The sequence below is a fragment of the Miscanthus floridulus genome, chromosome 3 (genome assembly GCF_019320115.1).
Source record: "Miscanthus floridulus cultivar M001 chromosome 3, ASM1932011v1, whole genome shotgun sequence".
NCBI lineage: Eukaryota > Viridiplantae > Streptophyta > Magnoliopsida > Poales > Poaceae > Miscanthus > Miscanthus floridulus.
The window spans coordinates 27,028,781-27,041,712 of NC_089582.1; the positions used below are offsets into that span (position 1 = coordinate 27,028,781).

At 52.4% G+C, this 12,932-nt stretch overlaps 1 protein-coding gene across 1 annotated transcript; it reads left to right on the top strand.

The window, feature by feature from the left end:
- Nucleotides 1–3,308: 3,308 nt before the first annotated feature.
- LOC136543370 (uncharacterized) lies at nucleotides 3,309–3,620 on the top strand. The gene has a single exon (XM_066535837.1). It carries the CDS (start codon nucleotides 3,309–3,311, stop codon nucleotides 3,618–3,620), a length of 312 nt encoding a protein of 103 aa, XP_066391934.1.
- Nucleotides 3,621–12,932: the final 9,312 nt, after the last annotated feature.

A 12,932-nucleotide genomic window follows, 5' to 3' on the forward strand; every position in this document is an offset into this window, starting at 1 on the left:
CAGCATCCCTAAGTACTCCGGGGAGACAAACCCTAGACTTTGGCTGAAGACTATCGGCTTGCCTGTCAAGCCGGTGGTGCGGATAATGATGACTTCATTATCCGCAACCTTCCACTGTTCCTTGCCGATTTGGCACCAGCGTGGTTGGAGCACCTTCCGTCCAACGCCATCCAGGATTGGGTGGACCTAAGGGAGATCTTTGTGGGGAACTTCCAGGGCATGTACAAATGTCCTGGGAACCCCTGGGACCTTAAGAACTCTCACCAGAAGGCCTGCAAAACCCTCCGTGGGTACATTTGGTGCTTCTCCCGACAATGAAACGAGCTCCCTAACGTCGCCAACGCCGACGTGATAGGAGCCTTCCTGTCTGGGACAACCTGCGAGTCTTTGGTTCATAAGCTAGGACGCAAGGGCCCGTGGACCACCAAGGAGCTCTTGGACATCACCACCAGCCATGCCTCAGGAGAAGAGGCGGTCGGAGCAATCTTCGACCGCTCCAACAGTAAGGCAAGGCGGGACGAGGGTGCCGATGAAGGCACCTCCAATCGTTTCGCCAAAAGGAAAAACAAGAAGCAACAGCGCGAGGACCCACTCGTGGCTGCCGCTGACCGCAAGGGTGGTTGAAAGCCCATGGAGGGCGCTCCGAACCACTTCAAGAAAATGCTCGAGGGGCCGTACCCGAACGACGCCTTCCCCGTAAAGCACTTGCTCAAGGACTGCGGCCTCATGCGCAAGTTCTTGGCCGGGAGCGCCAACAAGGGGGAGCAGGGGAAGGAATCTGCCCCCGCTACCAACGATGTCGAGGAGAAGGATGACAGCTTTCCAATGCCGGACGGCTGCCTCATGATCTTCAGAGGATCAACGGCCTATGACTCCAAACGTCATCAGAAGGTCACACGCCACCAAGTCTACACGGCCCAACCGGCCACACCTCTCTTCCTCCGATGGTCGGAGTCTGCCATAACCTTCGATCGGACTAACCATCTAAACACCATCCTACATCCAGGAAGGTATCCGCTTGTCGTTGACCCGATTATCGACCCAAAGTGCCTCACCAAAGTACTGGTGGACAGAGGCAGCGACCTCAACATCATGTACGCAAAGACGCTCGACGTAATGGGTGTCGACCGAACGCGCCTCCACCTAGTCTGAGCGCCTTTCCACGGCGTCATCCCCGGAAAGTAGGCCATGCCACTCGAACAGATCACCTTTGGGGATCAGTCCAATTATAGGACTGAGACCCTCACTTTCGATGTGGTAGGGTTCACCGGAACCTTCCACGCCATCTTAGGACGACCATGCTACGTGAAGTTCATGGCCGTCCCAAACTACACATACCTCAAGCTAAAAGATGCTAGGCCCACACGGGGTCATCATCGTTGGCACCTCCTTTCAGCGGGCCTACGAGTGTGAAGTCGAGTGCTACGGCCACGCCACAGCGATCATCGCCTCCGGGGAACTCGTTGCCCTCAGGGAGGAGATCGTCGAAGAAGCGCCCAACACAAAGAAATCAACTAGGTCATTTGAATCGGTAGAGGGCTCCAAAGAGGTCCTCATAGACCCCGACAGCTCCGAGGGTAAAACGCTACGCATAGTTACCACACTCTCCTTCGAATAGGAAAGCGCGCTCATCGACTTCCTCTGCGACAACAAAGACATCTTTGCGTGGAAACCCTCGGATATGCCAGGCATCCCGAGGGAGGTCGTCGAGCATACTTTGAAAATCCACCTAGGCTCCAAGCCGGTGAAACAATGCCTGCGCCGCTTCGACGAGGAAAAGCGCAGGGCCATCGGTGAAGAGATAGCAAAACTACTTGCCGCCGGATTCATCAGGGAAGTACACCACCCAGAGTGGTTAGCAAATCCTGTTCTTGTATGAAAAAAGAGCGGGAAATGGAGGATGTGTCGACTACACAGGTCTCAACAAGGCGTGCCCAAAAGACCCATTTCCTTCACCACACATCGACCAAATAGTCGATTCCACCTTAGGGTGCGAAACCCTCTGCTTCCTTGACGCGTACTCAGGCTACCACCAAATCACGATGAAAGAGTCCGATCAACTCGCGACGTCTTTTATCACCCCCCTTGGACCGTTCTGCTACGTCTCAATGCCGTTAGGTCTGAAAAACACTAGAGCCACTTACCAGCGCTATATGCTCAATTGCTTCAGGGACCTCATTGGGCGGATTGTTGAGGTCTACGTCGATGACATCGTAGTTAAGTCCAAACGGGCTGACCACCTCGTCGCCGATCTTGAGCAAACCTTTGCGAAACTCTAGGCAAATTGCATCAAACTCAACCCCGAGAAATGTGTTTTTAGGGTCCCAAGGGGCATGCTGCTCGGCTTCATCGTCTCCGAGCGTGGCATCGAAGCCAACCTGGAGAAAATCTCAGCCATCACAAGGATGGGACCGATCCAGAACATAAAGGGGGTTCAACAGGTCATAGGGTGCCTCACCGCCCTCAGTTGATTCATCTCATGCCTCGGCAAACGAGGACTCCCTCTTTATCAACTCCTAAAGAAAGCCGACCGCTTTGAGTGGACAGCCGAGGCCCAGGAGGCGCTTGACATGGTCAAGCGACTTCTAACAAAACCATCGGTCCTAGTCCCTCCAAGCGACAGGGAATCCCTCTTGCTATACATAGTGGCCACCATGCAAGTGGTTAGCGCCACCCTAGTAGTAGAATGGGAGGAAGAGGGGCATGCCCTCAAGGTCCAGCACCTGGTGTACTTCATCAGCGAGGTACTATCCAACTCCAAAACCCGCTACTCCCAAATCCAGAAGCTCCTATACGCCGTCCTCGTCACCAAAAGGAAGATACACCATTACTTCAAGTCACACCCTTTGACAGTAGTGACATCGTTCCCCCTCGGCGAGGTCGTCCATAGCTAGGATGCCACAGGAAGAACCGTAAAATGGGTGCTCAAGCTGATGGATCAAGGCATCGGGTATGCATCTTGAACGGCGATCAAGTCCCAGGTGCTGGCTGACTTCATCGTAGAGTGGACCGAGGTCCAGATGCCACCAGCGGTCGTCAATCAAGAGTGCTGGATGATGTATTTCAATGAGTCACTGATGAAGAAGGGCACCGGCGTGGGGCTGGTCTTCGTATCACCCCTCGGGGTCTGCATGAGGTATATGGTTCGGCTCCATTTTCCCTAACCAAATAATGTGGCCGAATATGAGGCACTCGTTAACGGCCTACACATCGCCATCGAGCTGGGCATCCGATGCCTTGATATTCGGGGTGACTCTCAGCTGGTCGTTAACCAAGTCATGAAGGAGTCTAGCTGCCATGACGCCAAGATGGCTGCATACTGCCAAGAAGTCCGATGGCTAGAGGACAAGTTCGATGGCCTCGAACTTAATCACGTCCCGAGGCACCTCAACGAGGTGGCCGATGCACTCGTGAAGGCTGCGTCCGGTCGAGAGCCGGTGCCAATGGGCGTCTTCGCCAGCGACCAACACAAACCCTCGGTGCGCTATGAAGGCTCGGATCGGGCCATGGATGGCCCGTCTGATCCGGCCCTGAGGGCTGACCCACCAACTGTTCCGTTCGACTCTGAGGTCATGGAGCTTGAAGAGGATCCGGCTGCAAAGCCTGACCCGCATGGATGACTAGATAACACCCTACCTCGACTACCTCCTCTACGACACACTGCCAATGGACAAGATGGAGGCTCGATGGCTCGCACATCATGCCAAGTCCTTCGTCCTTGTAGAGGGCAAACTCTATAGATGGAGCCACACTGGGATCCAGCAGCTCTACATCCCCGGTGAACAGGGAAGACTTTTGATGAGCGACATCCACGGTGGCGTCTGCGGTCACCATGCCGTGCCAAGGACCTTGGTTGGAAACGTATTCCGACAAGGCTTCTACTAGCCCACTGCAGTAACCGACACCGAGCAAATCGTACGCACCTGCGAAGGGTGTCAGTACTACGCTCAACAAACTCACCTCCTGGCCCAGGCACTCTCGATGATCCCCATCATGTGGCCCTTTGCGGTATGGGGGCTTGACCTGGTTGGGCCACTCAAAAAGGCACCCGGGGGCTTCACCCACCTGCTTGTCACCATAGACAAGTTTACAAAATGGATCGAAGCTCGACCAATCTCCACGATCAAATCCGAGCAAGCTGTACTGTTCTTCCTCGACATCTTCCATCGCTTTGGAGTACCGAACTCCATCATCACAGATAATGGCACGCAGTTCACCGATAGGAAATTCATTCGATTCTGCGATGAACAACACATTCAGATCGATTGGGCGGCCATCGCGCACCCTCGGACGAACAGGCAGGTTGAGCGCGCAAACGGCATGCTCCTGCAGGGCCTTAAGCCCAGGATCTTCAACCGGTTGAACAAGTTCAGCGTGCGCTGGCTTGCCGAGCTCCCAGCAGTGCTCTGGAGCCTAAGGACAACTCCTAGCCGGGCCACTGGCTACACACCTTTCTTCATGGTCTACGGTTCTGAGGCCGTTCTCCCGATGGACCTTGACTACGGAGCACCAAGAGTCAGAGCCTATGATGAACAGGGGGCCAAAGTATCCCACCAAGATGCCATGGACCAGCTAGACGAAGCCCACGACATTGCCCTCCTCTGTTCGGCCAAGTACTAGCAGGCGTTGCGATGGTACCACAGCCGACGAGTGTGGGACCGAACCTTCAATGTTGGGGACCTTGTCCTCCGCCTCGTGTAGAGCAACAAGGACCGCCACAAGCTCTCCTCCGCCTCGTGTAGAGCAACAAGGACCGCCACAAGTCCTCCGCCTCGTGTAGAGCAACAAGAAGCCGAACAATGCTGACATGGAGCAAGTGAGGGAGCTTCTTGCCTTAATAAGGGGCGTAAGAACCAATGGTGGATTGGTAGCGGCAAGCTTTATAGTACACCGCGTGTAGCCCTATAAAGAGAGGGCACATCTAGCCTTCGAGTTCAAGGGGGAGACCAACGGTACCCGGGAGAGGCCGGAGATGCTGTCGAGGAACGTTTGTGAAGAGCGGGCCGCAGAGCTATTTGCTCCGTTTTCCTCTTTCAACATGTCAAGGTATACGAGGCCCTTCAATTGCAAAAATCTGCCTCCTCAGGTAAATATCTTAGTTGTGTATTCCTGATGCTTTGTATCCTTCTTCATTGCCGAGCAGTAGACTGATTTACCTATGCGAAGATCCATTCATAGGATAGGGCGGTGTACTTTTTAAGTGTGCCGAAGGGCAATTGGCCACCAGCTGTGGATGCATGACCACCAACTCAACCTGAAGGAAGTGCCATCAGCGTCTCATCGGACTTCGGAGGCATGGATGTTGGTCGGATGAAAAGTTCTCCCCCGATGTCGGAGAAAGCCCAGGGGAAGAGGGCAGCGGCAGACGAGCCGGCCCAGAAGAGGAGGAAGATGTCGGGTTCTGCTTCCATCAAACCAGGTGGCATCTCACTTGGCGATGATCAGACCAGTCGAACGCGAAGGACCGCTGTGTTTGACTAGTCGGATGACAATGAAGTTCTGAAGGATCCTCCACAGAGCATGAAAGAGCCTCCATGTAGCACTCCCATGGGGAATCAATCAAGGAGAGGCAAAGAAGTCCCTAAGCCATAGACGAGGGAAGTCCCCGAGCAGCGGGTGAGGGAAGTTTCCGCACAGCAGACAACGGAAGTCCCTGCGGGGCGAACGACGGGAGTCCCCGAGCGACAAGCAGAGGGAAAACCAGAGCAGCAAGTGGAGAGGGCCCCAGAGCATCAGGCAAAATAGAGGTCGACTATGGAGGAGCCAAGACCTCCTCCACAGAGTACAGGAGTCGATCCCACAGCTATGCCTGTGGGCTCGGGCAGGCACCGCCAGTTTAAGAAATTGAACAGGTAGACCAAACCGTAAGTATCCTTGCCTTGGAGTTAATTTGTTGTAGGTTCTTAACTTTTGTGACGACTGATGAGCTGACTTGATGCAGAGCAAGGCATACGACGGATTCATTCCCGCCCATCCAGACTGACGAGCAGCTGAAGGCTAGCTCCGGGACAGAGGGAATGCCGGTGGACCCCATCCTAGAGTCCCCGGGTGCTCGTCAGCACGCGGTGGAGCCAATTACCACCATTGGCGGACTTAGCGGCGACGAATAGCTGCCGTCGACGACGAACGAGTCGGCGACTGTACCCTTGGCGACGGGAGGCACCGCCGCATCCTCTAGAGTAGAAACTGTAGCTACTATCATCGCGCCAAAATCTAGAGCAGAGAATCTTGCAGTACCGAAGGGGAAGACGGCGCTCCCCAAGTCATTGGGGGGCATAGTCGGACCCGCTATCTAGCCACCGAGCCCCTAGGTGGTGCCTCCGGCTGCAGTAGAGGAGGACAAGGTGGAGGAGATCGAGCATGAGGAACCTCGACCCCAAGCTGTCCGAATCCTCCGAAAGCGCGGCGATGACATAGTAATTGTCGAAGAGGAGGACACCACCAGGGAGTTCAGGAGACTGCAAACCGCCCTTGCCAGGGTGATGAAGCAAATCAAGGTTAGTACTATGTCTGAGATGCTCCTCTTTGACTTTTGTAACCGGATTTCTACATTGTCATTACGCATTGGCAGGATATAACGTGGATTGCCGAGCAGCGCCTCCAGCTGATAAAGAGGATGGAGCCCCTCACTGAGGAAAACGAAAAACTCAAAGAGGTGGTGAACGTCTCGGAGAGAAACATCCAGAGGCCCTGGCGCGAACGAGACCTTGTGGAGTCCAATCCGCGGGACCTAGAATACCAAAAGGGAGTCCTGTCCGAGCGGCTGGCGGCTGCGTCCGAGCAGCTGCGGAGCCAGTCCGAGTAGTTGCAGAGCCAGTCCGAGCAGCTGGCTGCTGTCTTTGGACAACTGAGGAGTGTCTCCAAGTAGTTGGAATAGAAATCTGAAGAGCTCAGAAGTGTATCCGAGTAGAAAGCAGGTAGAGTATATCGGCGAATGCACTAGGTATTGCTGAATAGCCATATTTTTTGTGCTAACTGTTGCGCTTGTAGAGCAAGATGCGGAGCTCGGCCAACCGTGCTAGGCCATCAAACAACTTCGTTAGGAGAAGGCGAAGGAGTTTGAGCAAGCAGACAAACTGGCCGAGGAGCTGAAAGGTGAATACCTCCTGGTCGAAATTACTGTTGAAGTAGTTTCCTTGTATGATGGAACATTGTAATGCTTGCAGGCTACCGTCATAAAGCCAAGGCATAGTTTGATGTGCTGGTGTAGGAGGCCAGGACCCAAAGGGACAACTTCAACATTGTAGTCGCCACAATTAAATCGGTGCTTGACTGCGTCGACCTAGAACTGGGTATTCAGCTCGACGACATGCGACAATGTTCGGATACCATCATCTAGAGGTGCAAAGCAGCATGGGAGAACTTCAAGAGCTTCAACCGCGACGCCGTTGTGTCCATCGTTACTCATGTCCTTGCGGTTGTTCGGTCCCATTACCCAACCGTCGACCTTCAGGCGATAGGGGGTGGGTTCGCCGAAGGACTTAGCGATGCAGAGACCTAGCAGTTGGAGGATCAGGTGGAGGATGCAGCAAAAAAGCTGGCCGGTGATATAGACCTGTTCGATGAGACGGATGGTGATGGTAGAGCTCGGTGATCTATGCAGAGATTGTCATCTATAATATCTTGACAGTGTAGTTAGAACACGCGAAAGCGCAAAAAACAATTATGTATGTGAGGAATGTTACAAGGTGCATGTGTATGCAGTTTGCTTGTAGTTTCGGTGAAAGAAAATCCTCATAGTGTTGACCATGACGTATTTATATGGAGTAAAAGTAGAGTTCGAGCAGTTAGTTCGATACTGACCCCTATGGCCTCAGCTTGCCTATAGTCCATAACGTCGAGCGTGGAGCCCGTGCACGTGTAGGAGGAACAGGCGTGACCAAGGAACCGCAGCCGATCACCCATAATGTAGAGTGTGGAGCCCGTAGCACGTGTAGGGAGAGATCGGAGACTGGGTCTTCTCCATAGAGAACAGAGCAAAACATCTGCTGTTCGGTGATAGTTGAAATAACTTGGAGATATAGGTAGTGTAAGCGGCGTCCGAGCAATTAGTACTGTGCTGAACTCTCGGCCTTGGCTAGCCCAAAGTCCATAACATCGAGCGCGGAGCCCGTGGACGTGTAGGATGAATAGGCGTGACCAAGGAACCACAGCCGACCACCCATAACGTAGAGCGCAGAGCCCATGGCATGTGAAGGGAGAGATTGGAGACTAGGTCTTTTCCGAAGAGAACAGAAAAGAAAGTTTGCTGCTCGCTATTCGGTGAAATATCTTGGAGATTTGGAGCAAAGTGTTCGGTGATTTGGAGAAGACTTATTTGGTGATTTTTGGCGAAAATGTGTCGGCGTTTTGGAGAAATCATTCAGCGACATTGGAGAGAACCGTTCGGCGATATTGGAGAGAAGCGTTCAGTGATAATGTTGGAGATTTGGAGAAACATGGTCGGTGCAGGTTTGTCTATTTTGTATTGGAGATCCTTATGGAGTAACATAGAGCTCGGCGACCATCAATGGGGGTTAAACCACAATGCAGAAAAAATGGAGACTAGTTATGGAGACCAGAACTTTATTCAGCATAAAGTGGAGAGTACATATATGGAGCGTTTCAAGGATAGAAACGTATAAGGTGCTCGATGTGCCACAAGTTGGGAACATCAATTCTGTCTAAGTCACATAGGCGATAAAACTCTGGCCGGGTGACCTCTTTGACGACGTAAGGACCTTCCCAAGGGGAAGAGAGCTTGTGCATCCCTTTGGTTTTTTGTTTTCTGCAGAGAACGAGGTCGCTGACAACAAATGAACAACCTTTGACGTTGCGGTTGTAGTACCTCCGCAAGCCTTCTAGATATTTGGCTGTGTAGACGCAGGTGATTAGGCATTCCTCCTTGGCCCTGTCGACATCCTCTGTCCAAACATCTACAGCCTGGTCTTCATCAAAGTTTTCCACCCTAGGTGCTCGGAAGGCAATGTCTATTGCTAGGATGGCTTCTGAGCCGTAGACCAAGAAGTATGGAGACACACTGGTGCTGCGACTAGCTTGAGTACGCAGTCCCCAGACTACAGCTGGTAGCTCCTTGAGCCATCTGCCCGGGTGCTTTTCTTCTTTCTTATATAGCCTCTTTTTGAGGGCATCAAGGATCATGCCATTCGCCCGTTTGACCTATCCGTTGGCTCTAGGATGAGCAACAGAGACGTATTTGACAGAGATGCAATGGTCTTCGCAGAAGTCCCAAAAGTGATGGCCAGTAAATGTAGTGCCGAGGTCGGTGATGATGTTGTTCCGGAAAACCGAATCTGTGGATGATGTCTTCAAAGAGCTCGACTGCTTTCTTTGTAGTAGCCAAGATGAGTGGTTCATACTCAATCCACTTGGTGCTGGCTTGAAAGGCCCAATCATATCTAGTCCCCAGCATGCGAAGGGCCAGGAAACTGGGATGGTTTGCAGCTCTTGTGCCGACACGTGTATTTGCTTGGCAAAAAATTGACATCCTTCACAACGTCGTACAAGGTCTTCTACATCAAAGATGACTGTGGGCCAGTAGAAACCCGCTTGAAAAGCCTTGCCGACCAGTGTTCTTGAGGCCACGTGATTGCCGTAGGAACCAAAGTGAATTTCAAGAAGTAGCTTCACTCCCTCTTCTTGGGTGATGCATTTCTGCAGGATCCCTTCCTTGGCACTTTTCCTCATTAAGTTGCCATCTATCAGCACGTAATGCTTGCTTCATTGAATTAGGCATTCGGTTTCAGTCTTGTTGGTGGGTACTTCGGTGCTGGTGAGGTACTTGATGAATTGTTCCTTCCAATCGACGGCCGGCGAAGGTACCGATAGTACCAGCTGCTCGGCAGGGGGAACTTCCTGACTTCCTTATCTTCCTTAATGGACGACGCTAAGAGATCTTGAACGAAGACCCCTGGTGGACTCGCGGTGTGAGAAGAGCCCAACTTGGATAAATGGTCGGCGAGCTGATTTTGGTCACGTACCACGTGGTGGTATTCGATGCCATAGAATTTTCCTTCAAGTTTCCTGACTTCGACGCAATATGCATCCATCTTCTCGCTGGAGCAAGACCAGTCTTTGTTAAGCTGGTTGATGACCAGCGCGGAGTCCCCGTATACCATCAGGCGTTTGACGCCGAGCTCAATGGCTATACGGAGTCCGTGGAGACATGCTTCATATTCGGTGGCATTGTTGGAGGCCGGAAAGTGTATCCGGAGAATGTATCAAAGCTTATCCTTTGTGGGCGTAATGAACAGAATGCTCGCACCAGCACTATTGATGTTAAGGGCGCCGTCGAAGTACATCACCCAGTGCTCGGGGCAAGTGGCAGCGATGGGCTCTTGGATCTCGGTCCACTCAACGACAAAATCAGTGAGCGCCTGAGACTTGATCATAGGCCTGCTCCTGAATTCAATGGAGTAAGTGCCGAGCTCGACAGCCACTTGATGATATAGCCATTAGCCTCTTTGTTACGGAGGATGTCCCTAGAGGGAATTCGGAGACCACGGTGACCCTGTAATACTTGAAGTAGTGGCGGAGCTTACGTGATGTAATCAAGATAGCGTATAGCAGCTTTTGGACCTAAGGATAATGAGTTTTGGGCTCATTAAGGACCTTGCTGATGAAGTATACCAGACATTGCACCTTATAGGCATGCCCGGCCTCCTCGCGTTCGACCACGATGGCTGTGCTGACGACGCGGGAAGTAGCGTTGATGTAGATCAGGAGAGTTTTGTCTGGCCATGGCGCCGTCATGATCGGAGGCTTTGTTAGGAACACCTTGAGCTACTCAAAAGCTGTATCAGCCTCTTTCGACTAGTAAAAGCGCTCAGAGGCCTTGAGGAGTTTGAAGAACGGTAGCCCTTTTTCGCCGAGGCGCGATATGAAGCGGCTTAAAGCAGCCATGCAGCCTGTAAGTTTCTGTATATCCTTGACACATGTTGGCTATTTCATGTTGGTGATGGTGGAGACCTTGTCAGGGTTGGGTTCGATGCCACGAGCGCTGACAATGTAGCCCAGCAGTATACCAGATGGAACTCCAAAGATGCACTTTGAAGGGTTCAACTTCCATCAGTACTTTTTTAGGTTGGCGAATGTTTCTTCGAGGTCGGCAATAAGATTATCAGCGGTCCTGGACTTGATGACCACATTGTCGATGTAACCCTTGACATTGCGGCCGATCTGTTGATCGAGGCACATCTGAATGGCCCTTTGATAGGTCGCCCCGGTGTTCTTAAGTTTGAAGGACATGGTGGTGTAGCAGTATGCACCAAAGGGCGTGATGAACGATGTTTTGATTTGGTCTTCTTCCTTGAGGGAGATTTGGTGATAGTCGGAGTAACAGTCAAAGAAGGAGAGCAGTTCACAGCCGGTGGTGGAGTCTACAACCTCGTCTATCTGAGGCAAACCGAAGGGATCTTTAGGGCAGTGTTTGTTAAGATTAGTGTAATCAACGCACATTCTCCATTCCTTATTCTTTTTTCGAATGAGAACAGGGTTTGCTAACCACTCAGGATGATACACTTCTTTTATAAATCCTGCAGCTAACAACCATTTTATTTCTACCCTAATAGCCTCCTTCTTGTCTGGCGTGAATCAGTGGAGTTTCTACTTGATCGGTTTGGCGGTCGGTGAGACATTTAAGGAGTGCTCGATCTTCTCCCGTGGTACCCCCGGCATGTCTGTAGGTTTCCAAGCAAACACGTCGGTGTTGGCACATAGGAAGAAGACGAGCGCGCCTTCCTATTTGGGGTCAAGGTGAGCCCCAATCTTCACAGTCTTGGAAGGGTCGTCGAGGCTAAGGCCGACCTCCTTTATTTCCTTGGACTTGGCAGAGGCGTGGGGAGGCTCCAACTCTGGGATCTCCATGTCGTCAGTGGGCAACGTCTTGGATTCGGTGACCACGCTGGCCATCTGGATGGAGAGGTTAGTGGCTTCGGTGAGAGCAAGACTCTCTATCTCACAGGCGTAGGTGATGGAGAGGTTGGCCCGCAGGGCCAAAACTCCTGCAGGCGAAGGCATCTTCAGCACCAAGTATGGCATGGTAGGCGGTGTTGAAGTCGATGACATAGAAGTTGACGTGTTCGATGCGGTAATTGCTTGCCGTGCCGAACTATATTGGTAGGGTGATCTCCCCAAGTGGTTTGGAGGCCCTACCAGGTACCACACCCCAAAAGGAGGAGACAGAGGGTGTGGGATCTGATAATCCAAGGCCCAGCTCCTTTAGGGCTCTGGTGAAGAGGAGATTCAGGGCGCTCCCACCGTCCATGAGCACCTTTCTAAAAAGCACCTTCTGGACAGTTGCGTCGAGGATGAGGGGGAACGCCCTGTGTAGGGGATGTTTGCCCACTGGTCAGCCCTGCTGAAGGTGATGGGTACCTTGGACCATGGGCGATAACTAGGGTTAGCTGTGTTGTCTTCTGTAGTGATGGAGAGCACCCGCTGTGCGGTGAGCTTCTGTTCTCTTCTGCTTTTGGTGGTGCCGAGGCCCACGAAGATGGTGGTGACCACCTTGTCATGGTCCTAGAAAGCATTGTTGTTACCCCCAGGTGGTCGGCGGTCTCCAGCTCCATCGTTAGCGTCATCTTCTAGCTTTTTGTCCTAAAATTCCTTAGCCAAGTCGAGGCAGTTCTTTATCTTGTGTTTGGCATTCTTGTGAAGAGGGCACGGGCCGCCGAGGATCTTTTGGTACTGCTCATCGTAGTTGCGCTTGGCGTGAGGTGGATTGACGGTGGCGACGATTTTGGCTAGGCTTGGGTCCTTCTGTTCGATCACGGTCGCTGTCACGATGGTAACTACGATCATCGAAACGGCGGTCATTGTGGCATCAGTCATCGGGGCGGTCGTCATGGTGGCGAGGTTGGCGATGGGTGCCTGCATCCTCATTGAAGCGCACCTCAGCTTCCTCAGCGTTGGCGTACTGGTTGGCGGTAGTG

Excerpts from the sequence above, each read along its gene's own strand:
- LOC136543370 (XM_066535837.1), top strand. The coding sequence starts at position 3,309 with ATGGCTGCATACTGCCAAGAAGTCCGATGGCTAGAGGACAAGTTCGAT.